Here is a 19421-nt window from a genome sequence, read left to right as displayed (position 1 = left end):
TTGTTTATATTAATGTTCTTAGAAAGAAAAAAATATAACAAACAAACAGATAAAAACAACACTGAAGGAAAAAAAGATTTCAGTGTATAGAAAACCATAAAAAGTTGCAGGCCACATGGTTAAGTCTGCTTACCCACCCGATAGCTACTTTCAAAGTCAGCATTGTGCATACATAAACTTAACCAACATTTAGACAACCGTTAGCCTAAATGCAAGGGGACTAAACACATTATTTTTACATTTCAAATATCTAGACAAATCAGTTTTGAAAACATTCTGAAGTATTTTAATAGTCCTTCAGCTATGTTCCCTGCACGTGGAGTAGTAGTTATATGTAAAACAGCACTTCTGTAGCATTTGAAAATGCATATTAAAATCTGGGAAAGTCAGCAGATACGGCCACATATTTTGTTGCTTATTCAACAAGCCATTTGTAGAAATTGCATGGTACAAGTCATTCTGTGGTTTACAACTCGAGAAGACCACTTAGACTAATCCAGCACAGCTCTCTAAGGCCCAAACAGTAACAAACAACCACACCAAGTATTTACAAAGCACAGTCGTTTTCTTACACTGATAAACCTTTCTGTTGACACTAGCACCCACAAGAATCTTTACCAGAAGACCTTTACGTTGTCATTCCACTGCCATTCTCAACGAAACAAAAACAGGTAGCACTGAAATATTTCCATTTTCTGAATGAGAATGACTTCAAAGCTTATCCAGAATGCAAGCATCTGCAGTATACCAGTTCTTTCATTTTAATTACCCTGAAAGTATCATATTTCAGCTAATAATTATAACACACAAGTAGCGTGTTTGGTTTTTCTTTGCAAGCCTGTAAGCCAAGATATCATTAACAAATGATATTATATTTTATAAGCAGGAAAAAAAACCAACAGCAATTCTGAGTTAGGTGCCATCACAATTGTAAACTGATTCATTTAGGATATTTTATTCAAATTTAAAATATCACATGAACATTCCATTCCAGATTCTACTTACCATTTTCACTATGTCAGCATAAGCTGATTCAACAATCACTCCACGATTTGTTGAAACATATTCAACCAGTTCATTCAGTGTTGCTCTCTTAATTTCCTTGCTTTTCAGGTCTGAAACAGAGTCCATGAAGTCAAAGAGTATACAACACTGCTGCAACTTCTGACAAAAGAGATCTTGCTGTTCATTGGATGTAGCATCTGTAAAAGGAAAGAAAAAAAAAAAAACACCTAAGTCCATAGAAGCAAACTCAGGATTACTAAATCTGTTCTGTTGACCAAAATTCGCATAATGTGTCAGATCTGTAACTGAGGAATGGTATGATGCAGGGCCAGCAAATTAATAGACAATACTGTAAAAACAGAAAGATACTGAATGGATCTGTTTAAGTATGCTAGAATGAAAAAAGTCACTATTCAAAACTTCTATTTCACAGAAATAATGAATAAATATAAAGGTTGTAGTTGTACATATGGAAAATAAGTGAATTAATTTTATTTGAGATACACAGACATTAGTAAGTACCAACTCGCCCTCACCAAAAGTCACATACACAAGCAGTGCATCATACTAACCTTTCATTCATCCGATTTGTCTCATTCTGTTCCCTAATCCTTTATTATATAACCTGCTTAAAAGCTGTAAAATCTGCTTTGAAGGAACTTTGTCTTTTTTTTTCTTTTTTTTTAAACCACGATGCAACATACCTCACATACTTTTGATAGCATGTGATGGACGTTTCTCTTAAGAATCAACTCCAATATTTCAAAAGGATTAATCCTGAATGTTCATACTTTGGTTTAAATAATTTATCACGATCTTAGTCATGTCAGGCTTTCCAGCATTTTTGGCCCGTTAGGACAATGTGTTTGTCTATGAGTCTGCATCATCATTTCATGGTGCAGTTTCTCTAGCAGTAGATAAGCAGAATTCCTCCATTAATATTTCACACTAGCTCTATGGCAGACGGATTATTGAGTACTGTATACTTCAAAAATATAATACATCCTCAAAATATTATAACTGTTCGGAAGTTGCAGGATCACAGCAAAAGCAGCCGTGGTTTTAACTGAGAAATCCGATGAATGTCATACTGCCTAGATATACGCTGAGAACCCAAGTGCCCTTTGTTTGCTTTTTTGCTTTACTCATTGGGGTTCTTAGTCACTCCAGCAATAGTATCAGCTCTTCTATCAGTCACTTGGGATTTCACCTGTTCTGCTGAAAAATTTTTATTCCCAGTTTCATCTGGGACTAAGGAATGCTTTCTCCCTGTAAAACTTTCAAGACCTGTCTATAGCCAGACTACCTAATCCCTTAGCTTCATTCATTCCCTGCAGCATTTACATTAATGCTGCTGCTTCCTCAGAAGGAAATTAGCACAACAAGGAAAGGAACAGGGCCTTGTAACACTGGATGTTGAAAATCTTAACTCTCAGTTTAAAGGTTGAACAAAACACAGAAAGGTCTCACACTTCTCTTTATTGTTTTAGGAGTATTCTAAATAAGCAAACTTTAAGTTTGTAAATTTAACAACTCTGACAGTCTTTGACAAAGCCAGTTGCTCAAGTTCCTTACCAAAGCACCTCCCACTTAGTGGCCAGAACAACAACAGGGGTTTTAGCATTCAGTAATTATCTGACAGAATTCTTGCATTTCCATACAAGCAAAAAAGTAATTGCTAAAATGGCCTGAAATGCCTCCACTGTAATCCCAACTGCTCGCCGTGCCCTGGAAGTCCAAACACCAAAATACTGTATTGCATTGCACTCCTTTTTGCCATCTGACAGTTAACATCTTATTAACTGAGCATAACAACTTCAGCGGGCTTTTGAGAAAGCCGGAGGTTATTATTCCCTCATAAAGAGCGGTCCGTACTACTGAATGCTAATTCTGCAATTTTAACCATTTTTCTTTTGAATGCAGATGTCGTAAGATGCTTATTTTTGCTCAGCTATCTACAAATCGCACGATACCAAAGACGTGAATCGTTACACCCTGCAAAATAATGAACGTCAGCTGTAAAAACATTTGTAAGTTACATAACATTTCAGCTCAGATCTTCTAATACTCGGCAGCGGGTTGCATGAGTAAGACCTGTACCATAGCAACAAAGCAATAACAGTGACACGCTGCGGGTAACATCCCCAAAGCCTCGCTCGCGGAACTGCCCCAGGACGCACAGCTTCCCCTGACGCTAACCTCGCGCTGCCAGCCGTCCGCACACAGGGCTCAGATCCGCTCTTACTTCTGCCCACGCTCCACATTAGCAAAGCCCAGTAGTGAGGTGCAGCAAATACAGCACCTTTGGCTGATGTTCAATTAAATCAAGTTTCATTAACCAAAATTTTAAGTTTTAGAAAGCAGCTGACATCGTCTGAATTCTCCTCACAGTGGTTAAAACAAACTTGTTAAAACAAAGTTGAAATCAAGCAAGCAGAATTCAGAAGAAATCATCAAATCGCTTATTACCTTCCCTAGAACATCAAAGAAATCCTGGTGTTAGCCACTTTTATTGCAGCATCAGAGTAATAGAGATCATATCTCTCCGGCCACGCATCACCAGTCCCTTTCATTAGCAATCTGATCTATCTCAATTAGACATCTTCCTAAATGAAAAGCCTGCCCATAAATCAGTTTTACTTGCACCATTCAAAGCCAAGCCATACAAAGTATTTTCTTCTACACATGCGTCCATTACTCACAATGACAAGGGGAAATCGTGAAAGAATGACGTGCAAGAGATGAAAACTGTAAGGAAGGTAACAAGAGGACTAGTCCTGCGGCATCCGCATTACCTCTCATGTGCTCAGCCCCTGCCTGACACATGGCACCTGTATCTCAGGAATGTTGGGACAGGTGCCATGGAAACCACCACCTGCTTTGGGGAAATTCATGTCAGATAGCATTCTTGGCTTTTTAAAGCCTTGTCTTTAACTACATCTAATTGTCCCAGCACAGCAAAAGCTGGACAACCCTACGTTGCAGTGAAATCATATTGCAATAGTTTATTCCAGCTCTATGAACAAAATAAACTGTGCCAACATTATTGCATCAACACCAGAGCTTTGAGCTTTAGTAGTTTAACATGTGGCATGATTTTTAAACAAGTTTTAATGTAACTTCTATCAAGATTTATTCCATGCATCTGAAGTTCATGATAACTGCTTACCCTAAATACCAGGAGGACCACAGAAGGTAACACAGGTTCAAAGTAGGCAGTGGATGCTTCAAGAAAATAACCCTAGGGACAGGTTGTACTTTCAAGTGGAAAACAAAACAAAACACCAAAGATTGAATTCTATTAACCACCTGTCCCTAAATTGCTGTATGTTGTTGGAAAAGTCACTTTAAAGAAAATAATAGAAAACGGTCTGTATGTTGTCTGCTCAGGTGATCAAAATCCAATTGGCTCAACTTTATTTTCTAGAGGCTGCTCAACAGAGGCACGTCTTAGGAAACTCTAAATCTACTGTTACATCCGTTTGAGGGCTGTTTGTCAGTTGACCCAAGATCCTTGGGAAGGTCCTAATGACACTTTAGGCAACCACAGAGAGCCAGTTCATAATCAGATATGACAGTAGAAAATACTAAAGACAAAAAGTTGTGTCCAATACCGAAAAAACATTGTAAATTAAGATCCATTTTAACCATCACTCTTTCTAAGGATTGTCATCACCTCTGGTCATCTGCACGATAGATGGTAAAATATGTTTGTAACTGATGAAAACAGTTCATTTGATCCTTGCACTTCATGGTACTGAAATTCTCAACAGACTACTACTACTGTTTACAAAAGCCTAATCATTACATACAGTAGCCACAATATCAAAGGATAAAAAATTACAAACAAGTCGACTCACAAGCTCCTCCTGAGCAGAAGTTACTAAACATTAAAGCTGCATGATTGTACAGATTGGTCTCGAAATCAAATGCTTTAATACTTATCAGGTTATCAGTCCAAGTCTGAGCATGGAGCACTGAGTTAAAATATGATTTTTTTTTTTCAGGGAGGACCCAACCAAAACATAGATAGGGAAAGAAATTTTACAGTCTGAGCTACCTCATGAGTATATAACTATAGAGACAGACACCGCCATACCACTATCCAGGGGACTACAGTGACATCTTCCCACAGTGTATTTATCTCACATGTTTACAGGCATTTCTCCTGGAAGGAAAAGAAAGATGCTTCTCCTTTCTCAACACAACTGTTTATCCAGGACCTCCTGTGCAAAGCCAGGGAACATAACACAATCCTCGCTTCAGCAGAAAGCAGAATCCAAGTCCCCAGAACTCCCCTCTCAACTGGAAAGTCAAAAAATCAGAACTCCCTTCACAAACTGGAAATTCAGAAAACCTTATTTTCCCTGCCAGTGCAAAACAAACGCTCTCAAACATTTGTAACAGGTTTCCAATATTTACTGTGCTACATGCAGCTGCACTCGACGGCAATGGGATCTGCTAGCACAGAATGAAGCCCTAACACTGACACAAAGAGACAAGCACAGGTACCATGAGACATCATACTTGGTTTTTTTTTTTTCTTCACATCATTTGAATATCAACGCTGTTGAATCTCTGGCCTAGCCTACGCAAGTCAAGCATAAGGAAACCTGCCTAACCTCATATTAAATTTTATTTTTGTTCTGTGCAGTTCTTGTGTACACTGTCATTGCAATCTCCTGAAGCACCTGAAAGTGTCAGTGTTTGTGCTACAGACCTGGTAAGGAGGCATTGTTAAAAAATCGAGTTTTGATGCAGTTGATGTTACGAGAGGAGACAATATCTTTCCAGGTTCTCAGAAGTCTGTGTCTGCAGCTTGGCAGGCAGCACAATGGTTCGCTGACAAAGAGGAAAGAGGTTTCTTGCCCTTCTACTCCCTTGTCATTTATTCCTCCCTTCCCCTCCCCTGCTCCCAGTCACATCCATCCCTCAACACCGGCTCTGCAACTTGTCAGCCCCTTCTGCGAGCTGCTTTAACTCAATAACATGGCCATATTAGTGAGGTTAGATGGCTTCTGGAGGGGCCTGATGATGATCAGGCCTGGCACAAGGTTAGTGGTGGGAGCAGAAACTCCTCTTTCAGCTGCAGCAAGTTGTTTAGTTAGTTCATTAGCTCATTTGTAACTGTATCCTCCAGCTTCACAGGTATGAGGTAACTGAAAAATCCTAATTATACATTAACTAGTTGATTTCCTTTTTTTTTTTCTTCTTCTTCTGGAAAGCAACTTTAAGCTCCTTTTTAAAGAAAGATACAGCCCCTGTATAAAATCTCATTGTATACTTGGCTATACCGATGGTCTAAAACTTTCCTGCAGTAACTCCTTACATCTGTAAGAGAAGTTTCCCCATTTCCAGCTTTTGGTAGCTCAGCAGCCCAGCTGAAACTGGTGAGGCCACTCAGACCAGTAATTATGCAGCATGTTAGGTATCCAAGGAATCTCATCACCAGTATTTTCTTTTTTTTCCCCGCATACAGAAAAAAAAATGCTGCCTAAGGAATAAGTGCCATTTCTTATCAGACTTACAGGGGTTTGTTTGATTATTTGCTTCTGTTGTTTGTTTTTTTTTTTTTTTTTTTGCCTTTTTTTTTTTTCCCTATTCAGTTGAACAGCATATATATTTGAATTACCTGTAGTCCTGAAGCCTACATCTCTTGCTGGATTTCTGGAAAGGGCTGAGTAAGTTTCTCTGCACGTTTTCACTAAACAGAGCCCAGACTTTGCAAGGCAGATAAGGGAGTCAGACAGAACATCATGCGTCTTAGAAACTAACCAGCTCCCTATGCAGAAGGAGGTTTGTTCTTGAGGAGGTTTGGAAGACAACTAAGCAGAACACCATTCTCAAACACGATGTTACAAGGAAGTCCATACCACATATGGGAGATGGCCAAAAAAAAAAGACTTGGCACAGAACTAAAGGTACAGAAGGCACATTGGTCAATCCTGTCTGGGATCTGCATGCTCATATGGACGGCCACAACCTCCCTATTTCAGAAATCCAAAGGCCCGCAAAGGAGCAATCAAGGCAATGAGCTGAACTTCTCCTTCCACTGAAACTCTTCTGCTGATGCTCATCAGGCAGAACTTACACTACTGATCCACCTGAGCAGTAATTTAAAAATACACTGCAACACCCTGCTTGCTCAACTGTCCCCACAGCACGCTTTTTATCCAATTTAATGCATATCTTCCTCCAACCAGTTGTGCAAAATCAAATTAAAATTGCAAAAAAGCAACCAAACTGCTGAAAAAAATATCACACCACCATCCAAGTAAATCTCCATTTTCTTTTGAAATAGCTAAGAAATCACAAGTTTTGCTCATTAGAATATTGTGAATTTAAGATTATCTCCTTGATACATGCCAGGGCAAAAAAAGAATTTAAAGAGTCTCACACAAGAAGTAAAACTAAATAAGGACACAATTTATGATGATTTTTATTCACGTACTCTATTGTGGTTTACAAAGATAGCTACGTATTCTAGGCTATTGAGAATTTTAAAGTTGTTTACTAAAAACACTTCTCAAAAGCTATGTCCTGTCCAATACCAGATATTGTTTATTCAGTAAGGCTCGTCTGCCAGTCCATGTGGCCAGCAGTTGACCTTAACAAATCAGTCCAGAAAATCTGAAAAGCCTATGCTGATCCAACAACATCTGTCACAAATTTTCTCTGACATGACTCCTTGGACTGATGGTAAACTAAAAGCGTCTTTCTTATCTAAATTATTTCTGTCATCTTCCAAGCATTCTTATAATCTCATATGGCTAAGAGCTCCTACCACGTTAAATCCCTCGATTTTAATGAGAATTTGACTCAACCAAAACACTTCAGACAATAAGAAAGTACCCAGCTGAAGTGCTTTCATATTTAATAGCCTTATTTCCTACCGGTTAATTACAGAAGACAACGTGAAGACAGATGCAAAAAGTAATGCAAATTACACTCTTAGTCCTCAAAAAGTTAAAGAACAGCAAGACTCTAGTGACCAGACCTGACACAATTCACCTCATTTCTCCCACAACTTTCTCAAAAAGGAGAATTAAAGCCCTACTCATTTCTTAAACAAAAGAAAAAAAAAACTACAAAAACAAACACCATGCCAACGAGTCGAATGGGAACATTAAACAGCCTGCAGTCATCTTTGACAAAATGTACATCATGAACCCTACAAACGTTTCCTCAAGAGCACCACTGACAGCTCAGAACTGAAACTCAGTTACATGCAACAAAAATTCTGAGGAGAAAAAGTAATATATATATATATATATATATATATATATATGTTGTCTGATGACAGGACATGGTTATGCTGCTTTTAACAGAAAGCACCAAGATGCTGAGCTTTGCATATGGTTACCTGTAGGCAAGCTTTGTTCAGAATGATATAATGAATTTATTATAAAAGAAATTCTAAAAGAAATCTTACTATAAAAGAAATTTCAGTTTGTGCAGTTGTAGTGTATATTTTCAAAGAACAATTATGCTACTCCTCTTGAATTCAAAAAAGCTTTCTTCCACCAGTAAGCCAACTATTATGCTCCCCAGTGCATTCACTTATGTTTTTGACATACGCTGCTACTACATTTGCTGTCTTCATTTAAAAACCATCAAGCAGTGGTGATGACTGATCATATGCCAGGACAGGCCCATCTTGAATGTAACCAGAGGCTCTAGGAGTTCAGCATTCTCTCCTGCATGCAAGCCCAAATAATGGTTTCACTGGCTTCATGAAGGTGGAACAGCTCATGATTATTACGTAATATTGATCTTAAATTAATTTAAAATAGGAAGCCTGCTTCTTTAAGGAAGATAGGGATAAATTTAAGGCTGATAAATCCCATCACAGAATTAACGCGCGCAGCCAGATCATTAAACTGGGGAAGAGGGGTAAGTAATTCACTTCTGGAATGGGAAATTGTTATTCTGGAGACATAAAGATGGGACAGATGGCAACCTTTAACTTTAAATCACAAAGGCTTGGTAATGCGAACTGCTTTCCCAAAGAGAAAGCGAGAATAAATAGCTTTTGTTACATACAAATGTAACAAAGGCTTTTGTTATGGTAAAACATATGAGCTTTCAAAAAGTCCTCTTAAAAAGATCAAGGTAAAGCCCTGGGTATATAAACAAGTCCTCTCTTAAAAGCCTACTAACTCACAACTACTTTCTATTAGCCACAAGCCAAAAGCACCCACAGATAGGCTCCTGGTAGCTCACTGCACGACAATGTGTGGGAAAACCAACCACCAGCAGGACCCTACAGAAAGGGAACGGGACCAGGGACCAAGCCTCTCGGACCGTGGAATGAGAAAGATTGCAGGGAACTGCCTCAGTGGTGCTGCTGGTCCCCGAAATACACACTGCATCCAAATAACAGAGCTGTTGTCTACTTCAGACCAGATGTTAACTCTACCTGTCCCCAAACACACACATTTGCTTTTAAGTAAATGCTGTTTCTTGAAATCTAAGTGTTGGATAGAATTTAAGATTTCCCCACCTCATTTTGAAGATGCAAAACAAACCCTTCAGGTTGTGAAGAGGCTGACTCAAGGAACTGTTTCACACCTTCCTGGCTCAGCATTAACCAAGTAACGTGCACAGCTCTGTTTGCTGCTGCTCCCTCCTCAAACAGCCACAGCACTCCACTCATATGGGAGCCAGGGGATAAGGATGGCTGAAAAGTAAGTGACAAAGCTGTGTGCCACACAGACACAAACTTCAGCTCAACAACCATCGTACGGCACGCTATTAAAAACATCCTCAAACACCTAAGAACATAAACACCTTGCTAGACCAGAGCCTGAAACAAATTCATTTGCACCTTTTAAGCTTGTAAGGATAGAAATTGTATTCGCTATCTGAATAAGCTCCTTTTTTATTAATTTGAATGCAAGACCTATGACTGAAACTGTGTTTTTTTATAAACAGTGACTGCTGATAATGAAATAGGCCATTGCGGGATTTTTATTTTTAAAGTCTATTAGCCTATATTGTTCCCTAGTTATTTTAAGATCCCACCTGATCTAACAAATTAATTTTGAATTAAATGCTCAAGTTGCTCCAGTTTGGCACCACACTAGAAAACACAAGTCAACATTACAAATCGAGTTTGTTTTTATTGTCCAAAAACTGCAGAAATGCTCTTTGAATTTTCATATGGCAAAATCAGTGTTGAGTGCCATACAAAAATATCTTTCATTGGAAACCAAGGGCTAACTGTTAAACATTACTTCACAGAAGTACAGAATCTCATTTTGCAGTTAATTTAGCACTTATGCTATTTTAAACGTGTGAAGGGGATGTATAGGGGAGTAATTTAATAGGAAATCTGTGCCAGAGGAAACATGTGATCTAGGTCTTCAAAAGCCAAGGTAAAATTTCATCCCTCGAATCCCTGCATAAATTGGGGTGGAAGTTACAGGTATTGGTGTAATTCCTTGGATAAATATACACTTCAATATTTGGCTGAAGTCATATTTCTTGGTTTTCAAAGTTTTCTCAGACAAATAAAATAATAAGGTACTTAATCATGACTTAAGTGTTATAGCGGGAAGAACTAAGCTTAAATCAGACTAGGAATACAGGTGAAATCCTGGTTTTGCTGCATTCGGTGACTTACCTGCCACTGACCTCAATAGGAACAGAGCACTGTCTAGAGCAGACAAATATTCAAGCACTTGCAAGATCTCCTTATCCATCTCACTTGAACTAAGCATCTAGTTGCATACATAAAAGGTCAAAAAGCTTTTATTTTTCATTTTTAACCATCAACAGTTACTTTCTTTCTAACAAAAATTGTAAACATCAAGCATTCAGTAATGAAGGAGCGATCCTACACTTAAGTATATTCCCATTTGGCAAAATCTTGTAGTTATTTTAAAACTCTATTTACACCATTCTGATGTAGTGAGTTTATTTTGCTCCCGCTTCCTTCTCCTAAGGGAAAATACTCACAAATGTAAATTATCAAACCTTGTCCTTCCTGACTGTACTGTGGGACCCAGACCATGTCTCTCCAGGGAACTCTGACATTTGCTTCTAAATTTTTCTTCTCAAAAGTATAATAAGTGTTTGTTTTCCTCAGAAACCAACAATGCTGAAATGCACAATTTGATTTTACATAAGCGATTCAAAACCTACGTGCAGTTCTCATCACTTCCTCCTGTTACATACAGATGGGACCAAAATTTATGCTGCTTAACAGGACTTCAGTCCTACTGCAAAAAGTTTACACCTACGCCGTATTTTAAATAAGCATAGATTTTTTTTGTTGGAAACATCATCGAATTTTTGAAAAACCTTACCCAACTAGGCTGCATTGGAACTTAAAAAAAATAATTAAAAAATCCCCATTTCCCCCCCACTTTCCCATAAAATTTTACTTGGGAAGAAATGAATACGATAAAAGCTGTGCTTTTAATTTATTATTTTTTTTAAACTTCCAAAGTTTTACTTGTTTATGCAACGATGCACCCTGCCAGCTCTCAAGTACAGCAACAGCAGACAAAAAGCCGTTTCCCCCTTCACAGTCAGACAACTGGCTCTAACTTTTTATTCCTGCTTTTCTTCGGATCTGCCTTCCTGGCCCACACTATATCACCCTCCTCGCTCGCCCCTCCTCCTTTTCCAGTTCTTCTGAGAAAATCCCGTGCTACTTCCACCCCTTTTATCCAGAGCTTGTCAACTCTTCAAGTGTGCGATGGGCTCAGGTGTACTGATTACTTTTGATCAGCAATTTGAAAAAGTAAACTTGTATAACATAATCAAAGTATTCCTGCTATGGTAGGGAGCAGCTTTAATGCTATTAATTCTTGAGAGTTTACAAATCACTGACCAGAATTAGAAAGCCTTTCTTTCGCAGCACAGTTCCGGGTTGTATACACACATATACTTTTTGTCATTACTTGCACCTTGACCTCCCAGCTCCACTGCAAAATTCCCATTACTCTGGGATGGGAAGCTGACAAAAACTATCCATTGGGAAACAACAGCCAAGAGAGGGAACTTGAGACAAGGAACAAGGTAGAAAACCTTTCCTAATGGCAGCCAAGGCAACGCAACAGCACAATCTGTTTCTGAAATCCCTTCACCATATTCACAGCAGCAATACGAGCTACTCCTTTAGCAGGCTACAGGCCACCCGGATCAGCTCAGACGCTGTCCCTCTCTACTACCCTGCAGTGCTACGAGCTGGCGTTCTGCATCAATGTTCAGGGAAGCCCTCCTTGCCCCACACACACTGCAGCCAGTGACTGAAAGCAAGTTCCATCCTCTAATCATGGTAGCTGCAGGTATGTTCTTCTAATCTTTACGTTCTTGAGTTAAGACTCTCATTTGATGAACCAACTCATCTTCAATCAATTCCTGATATAGCAAGCAAAAACCCCAAGCATATGAAATTTCAAGACTGATTTACCTTTACAGTCAGGGGAAGTCTCAAAAAACGTGGTCACAATGAAAAGCCATGAAGAAACTCGCACTGCATATGGCAAGAAACATTTCCAGTATGTTTCATAGCCAGCCTTTGACATTCTGGACTTTTAGCTACCGGCAAGGAGCAGGCTCCAGCCGCATACCCTCCTGCCCTCTCTTCCCACCTGCATCTCCTGTCAGCCCACTGCTTCTTACCATCCCGCCACCTGTAACACACTTCTGGGCTCCTGCTTTCAGAAAAACATATTGCAAGCTTTCTATACACTTAATTATAGTGCATGAAAACCAAAGAAAAGCCATGCACAGCAGCCTCAAAAGAGGCGGTTCCTTGCAGAGCAGCACAGGAGGTACTGAATCATCATCAGTCTTGCTACCGAGCTACAAAAGCTGCTGAGCACATCTGAGAATTTGGACCACATTAGATTAATTTTCATCAAGAACTATATGCTAAGCTACAAAGTACAGCAAACATCAGAGCTCGAGACCATTATTATTATTTTAATATCAACAACATATAATGCATTTTTACTCTAGCCTTAGGAACGGTTTGAACTGTTTTTGCTGAAACTCAGAAAATCAGCCTGAGGAACAGTTCCAAATAAAACTGTCCATACTTGGCATGGAAAACTTCAGTCCAAACTGTTTAGCAATGCTGTAAGCAGCTGAGAATAAGGTCTTGTGAAGGAAAATTGCAGGCGACCTTAACTAAGAGGAGTCCTGCCTTGAAGTCAAACGTATACCACTGAGACTGACCACGAGCTCAGCAAAACTTAACAGAAACTAGCACAGTGACTCTCTGATAAAAATCAATGATTCAGATGTTAAAGTAATTTGTTGCTGTTGGTCCAGTTTCCAGAAGAGCATTTTGCCAAGGGAGTTTTATACAATAGACTTTATTTACTACCTACTGGTCTCGTTAGCCTGTGGTTCCAACCTTCAGAGTTCACACACTGTGATGAGCCTATATGTATAATCTTAGCCTGCTGGATTAAAACAGGAGTCAGGATTACAATGGCACAAACTCAACGTTAAACCCTTCCGAAGGGAAATGTCTTTCTTCATAATAACACTGCACATAGCCCTTCTATGCTTAAAGAGAACATTACTCTGTCCAGAGCTGTTGGTACGGTGCCTTTTCAAAAGCACCAAATAATTTTAAGATAGGTGGATATTAAAAAGAATTTTGCAGATTGATATAATCTTATTTTGATCAGATAGCCAGAGCAGTAAGTAATTCCACTTGTATTTTCTACAGCAACTACCATTAAAATCGGTACCTGCAAAACTAATATCTGACTAAACTAGAAAGCAACGAATATGGAAAAAGAAATCTGATCCTAAGCTGGCACACAGAAGATGTGAAAGATTTAAATAGAAAAGTTCATGTGAAGACTGTCAATAGGCTCTATATTTAGGAGTTGCTCTTGATGGAAGTATATTCTAAGACCAAAAATTCAAGTCTAAGGATAAAAAAAAAGGTCAATTTGTTAAGAATTAAAAACCAAATGTTCCACTCCATAAACTAGGAACAGTTCCTTAATATAGAAGAAAATTAAGCAGTACATTTTTCATGGAACTACATTAGAATATTAAAATAAAAAGTTCTTAAGTCTTCTTTAGATATTGTAGGTTCTCTATTTTTCAAGATTGTAACTCGACTAAACATGAGTTTTGACTACTTCCTTGTGTGCCCTGTTGAGACTATGCATAAGAGCTAAATGGAAATTCCTCATAGAACATCCTCATCTTCATCTGAAAAATAAAGATCGTCTCTGTTAAGGAAAAAATCAGCCAGGAAGGTCATAGTTGCAAGTGAAGCTGAATACAAAAGGTATAGGATGGGGGACTACAGAAGAGGAAATAACAATGAATCATCAGGGATTTAAGAAAAACAAAACAAAACAGTGCAAATCTGAGCGACAGAAAACTGTCATTTAACTTACAAATATTTGTGAAGGCTGTAGTAAAAGTAAACCATTCTAAAATTTTTGAAGGCTATTTTCCTTTCTGGAGCAAAGGCAACTTAATGTTAGCATGAATAAAATTCCTCTCAGCTGTTTTTAACTCTGCTTATTTTTGTCACTCTGAAATACACACTGTATGATTCAAAGCATCTGAAGTTTAAGGTCTGAACTGACCCTGCTGGATCTAATAAGGTTAAAATTTTAGCAATAAGCAAGCTTATTAGGCCTTCTTATAATGCTTTCATGAAAGCTTAGCTTGAACACAACACCTGGTTCTCAGTCAAATCCAAGCTGTCACTTGATGGTTTAAATAAAGCAAATACTTTTGATAACACCCGTTTTGAACCCCATATTTGGATGCTGAAACTGCATACTGGAAGGTCTTTTTAAAAATGTCTTATTCCAGTATACTTCACCACTGTAACTCGCAGTCCCACAGAGATTCTTACAACCATCTCTAGCCTACGGTTGACAGATTTTTGGACCAGTTTCCAGCTGTTCTGCTGTTAGAGATAGAGTTTTCTCTATGGGGAGAGTTTCATTCGGAAACGAACACTAAGAATTTCTTGTAATATTTTTGTGCTTTGTGCATGTTATAGGAAATAAGCCTGCAGTGACAAGTGTCTTCCCAAATGGATGCTCAGTATTGAGAAGATCACAGAAAGACATCAGGAAATGTTTATTCATTCCAGCTGGACTTGACATCTCTGGTAACAGAAAAAAGGTACATTCGCTTTACAACCTGACAGTCCACATTAACTGTGCTAAATAAAAGCAACAAGCTGCTTTGAATAAGATTTTTTTTTCTTTCATCATATCTGGTCACCATTTTCCACTTGTATTTTCACATGCTTCTTCAACCAAAAAGATCACAGAAACGTGTATGTGTAGTTTCATTGCAATTAGACAGACTGGCTCCCAAGGTCAAGTTGGTTCTCTTTTTCCAGAAATGAAGGTAACTGCATGGGCTATTACAGTGTTTTAAAATGACTCGCTATTGAGACAAAATGACCACTTCTTAAGAATTTTAAAACAGCAATTTCTTCATCAGATTTCTTTAAACTCAACACTCCCAGGACTGTTCCCTAAGTGATAAAATCCTACTGTTAACCAGCATGTTACTTTGGCTACAAATTTTCAAAGGATTTGTATTAAGTAAACTGCAAAGTAACAAAATGAAAAGGAGATGGGGGGGGGGGGAAACAGCTTCAACGTGACACAGGTCCAACACTCCCCCCCCCCCCTTTTTTTTTTTTTTTTATTATTCTGGTCTTCACTACTGCTTATTCAGCTTAAGCACTACAGTGAAGTGTACACTCTCCTGAATAACAAACACAGAGGAAACGTAATTGAAGAACACGTTCCTCATTTATTTTACGTATCCTGACAACAGTTAGGTTTTGCTAAGCTTTCATCTAAAGATGATACATAATATCAGAAAAAATAATCTGAATTGTTAATGATCAACACACAATCCTGCTACACCCCCTCAACTTCTCCCTGTCCCCCCAAAACCCAAACCCCTAAAGCTAAGTCCATGCACTATCTAGGACTGTCACCTGCTAGTCGCAGAAACATGTCTTTTCCTAGCAGTGACAGAATATTCAGCTAAATCCATAAATTTTGGTAATCCCAGCAGCAGCACAATTAACTCCAGAAATATGTAAATAAGTATGTTATCTTTCTACAGGCTTTCAAGCAATACCACTTGGACCTGTATGAAAGGGTGTTACACGATCTGATCTGGCCCTATTAGTGACAAACAAACAAATAAAAATAGTCCCTAGATAAAAGGGGAAAAAAATCTGCTCAGGAAGATGTTTGATAAAGTGAATGGTTAGTTTTTATTTTTTCTTCTGGAACATCCTTCCTTGCAATAAAATAGAATACAAGTATTTCAGGCCAGCCTGGCAAACTTATCTGGGAGTTTCAGAATACTTGTTATTGTCTTGAAAGTGATCAAACAGGACAGTAACTATAAATCAAATTAAGTATTTTTACTGCAGTATAACACCAAACTGCTTCTTCATCTACAAAATGCTAATCTCCCAATACAGGCTTCAAACATCCCACATTTAGCCCCTTACTTTAAGATACCTGGAAAAGCAAAACTTCTTAATCTAATTTCCTAAGTGCACGCTGAGGGCCCTTAGGCACCAGCGTAATGACTGTACTTTCCTTTTTCCGCCCCTCCCTGGGAACGCTGGCTACCAGTCTGGAGATGACACTACGCTGGCAGCATCACAACTATTACTGAATCCCACATTGGCTTTAAAGAATAAAGCAGAGCTTCATCTTCCTGAGACGTATGTGATTACAAGAAGTTTCACAAAACCATACATTCATGGAGAGCAAACTCTTTCTATCAGCTTTTTTGGTTTGGGAGGCAGGGGAGGGTCAAGAGAGGAAAGGAGAGAAGCAGAAGGGGAGAAAACATCAGATATCCACAGCTGTATTCACAACAAATCTAAATTCCCCATATATCCAAACATTACAAACTCATGGGAGAAAACATGCAGAACAGAGCTGCCCAGCTTTCTGATAACTGGCTAACTGGGATACTGTTACTCACAAAAGCATGCTTTGCCCACAATTTATGTTCTGAAACAGATTTAGAGGGCAAGACTTTCAATGTAAACCATAAGCATGAAGACAGATGCGATTTTCCTTTAAGAATTTAAGGCAATTCGAGCTACTATAAAACTCTGCTTAACTGAACAAATTCCTCTGATAGTTTATGGCCTCAAATTTCCAAACATTTGAGCTGCTGATGCCACACAAACTTTCCCCATACAATAAGCAAAAAGCTGTAAAACTGCGCTCACAAAACTAGAGGACTTAATCATACAAAGTTAAAAATCTAACATTAAAGTCCCAGTTCAGCAAAGAATGTAAACTTGGACATTTTGCTGATTTAAGCTGGAATTGCTCCCTGCATAAAGTACGTACGTTTAACTGCTTGCTGGATCAGGACCCAAACTTTCTGAAGTCTGCCACCTATGTGCGATATTTACCAAGTGCTTTTACAAGGTCTCAAGAGTGGTTTTATAAAAAAATGATTTTTGAGGGAAATATACTGTCTGAACAGCATGTGAATTAGCCTTTCATTATGACTAAAAATTGGCTGAAGTTTAGTCATACCAGTAGCAGAAACTGAATCTTGATTTCACAGAAATCATCTTGGTTATAAATCCTGTAAATCCAGCTAAAGGGAGGACAAAACTTCACAAAGAAAGCCCAAAACAAGCACCCTGAAGAACACCTTTTCTGTTTTTAAGAGTAATGTGCACAGCCACTGCAACTAAGATGCTAAAGAAAAAAATAATTCCCATGTTACCTTCCTGCCCAAGCTTATTTGCATTTAATAACATTCCTGCTAATAGCCAGTTTCATGATTCATGAACATCTGCCGTTCAGGAGCAGCAAGAAACTGTCTTGAAATACTACAGCTGTGACTGTATAATCCACAAAAATCAAACAGGAAAAAAAATATTTAGCTTTTAGGACTATTTTTAAGTCGACCATACTGCACTCTGATTTTGGGTATTTGCTGCAAATCATTAGAGTTATTTTTTCCCACCATCATATGATGCAGCTTCAAAAACCTTAAGACTTCAACACAAGCAACAGTACAATTGATAGCGGGTAATGTTAAGGCAATATCTCATCCCTGTTGTTCAGGTCCTTGTCAAATACTTTAACAAGGAGTTTATATTCCCTGCCGAATAACTATTTTTGTAATTTTTAAGAGGGGGAATATAGGGAACTTTGGTGGTAAGGGGCGGGGGGGGAAGGCTGCACTTAACTTTTGTTTAATCTTTGCAATCTGATAGCAAACTGAGTCTTTCTGGATTTTAGTTTCAGGACAAAGGATAAAACCTTTGGTATTGATTTTAATGCCAGGGTGTCATTTTTTGATTCACTGCGCAAGCACTCCTGCACAGCACTAAGCAGGCTTTGAGATAACGCCTCGTTCTTAAAATCCGGCAGGGAAAATACCATTCAAACACGGTCCAAAAAAGCGATGGGGAGGCCCAAACAAGCTACATGCGAGCCCCCTCGGGCAGCTCAGGATATTATGCCACAGGCACCGAGTTCCTCTTTGCAAAACCCCCCGATGGGAGGAGCCACTGAAGGCTTTCAGCGCCCCGTTCTCTGCGCTCCCAAACCCAACTTACCGTCTAACATTTCGTGCGGCAAGCCTTCCAAAAAGCACAAGGGTGATTTAGGGGCGACTAAATCACCTGGAGAAGTGTGTGTGGGGTGAGGGGGGGGGGGGGGGGGTGAGCGGGGGCAAGCCACACGGGGTTGGTTTGTTTACGGGGCGAAAGCGAGCCCATGTGGGCACGGCAGGATCGGTGCGCAGCACGGCGAGAAGCTCGGTGAGGGGACGGAGGGGGACAAGGGGACAGAGCAGGGGGACACGGGGACGGGACGGGGGGACAGGGGCCGGGCAGGGGGACACGGGGACCGGCCCGGGACACGCACACACACACGCGGAGGGTTCCCCGAGGTACCTTTGAGCTGGGGCAGCGGCGAGAGCTCCACCTGGCTGCCGTGGCTGCGGAACTGCGAGGAGCCCTGCGAGCGCCTCTGCCGCTGAGCCTTGCGCACGGATTTCCGCGTGAAGCCGTCCACTTTCTCCGCGGCTGAGATGGCCGCCGACATGGCTGGGCGGCGAGGCGGCGCGGGGGGACGTCGCTCGCCGCGGGCATATATTAAAGCGGGCGGGCAAGAGGCTCGGAAAGGAGAAAGGGGAAAGGAAAAAAATATATAATAATAATTAAAAATAATAATAAATCCTCCGCGCGGTTTCCTCCCCGCGCCCAGCCGGCGGAAGGGGAAGGGGGGAGCGGAGGGAGAAGCCACCGGTGAACCGGCCCCGGGGAGGGGGGGGCGCTCGGCAAACTTCGCAGCGGGCCGGGCCCGCTGTCATCCGCCGGGCTGGCCGGGGAGGCGGCTCCCCAGCGGCCAGCTTCCGCACGCCCCTTCCCCGCCTTCAGGCGCCGCCGC

The 19421-nt window shown here is 39.9% G+C and overlaps 1 protein-coding gene across 1 annotated transcript in view; it reads right to left on the bottom strand.

Moving 5' to 3' along the window:
- The window catches only part of PPP2R5A (protein phosphatase 2 regulatory subunit B'alpha), a 44749-nt gene extending 25328 nt beyond the window's left edge, over window positions 1-19421 (bottom strand). Inside the window, exons 1-2 of the mRNA XM_040552784.1 lie at window positions 18926-19421; window positions 1006-1202 (exon numbers count right to left, since the gene is read on the bottom strand). Of these exons, the coding sequence (XP_040408718.1) occupies window positions 1006-1202; window positions 18926-19076 (348 nt within the window). The 5' untranslated portion in view covers window positions 19077-19421. The remainder of the gene's footprint in view (window positions 1-1005; window positions 1203-18925) is intronic.

The sequence above is a fragment of the Cygnus olor genome, chromosome 3 (genome assembly GCF_009769625.2).
Source record: "Cygnus olor isolate bCygOlo1 chromosome 3, bCygOlo1.pri.v2, whole genome shotgun sequence".
Taxonomy (NCBI): domain Eukaryota; kingdom Metazoa; phylum Chordata; class Aves; order Anseriformes; family Anatidae; genus Cygnus; species Cygnus olor.
The sequence above is the reverse complement of the archived record's forward strand: the minus strand, read 5'-3'. Positions and strand labels throughout refer to the sequence as shown.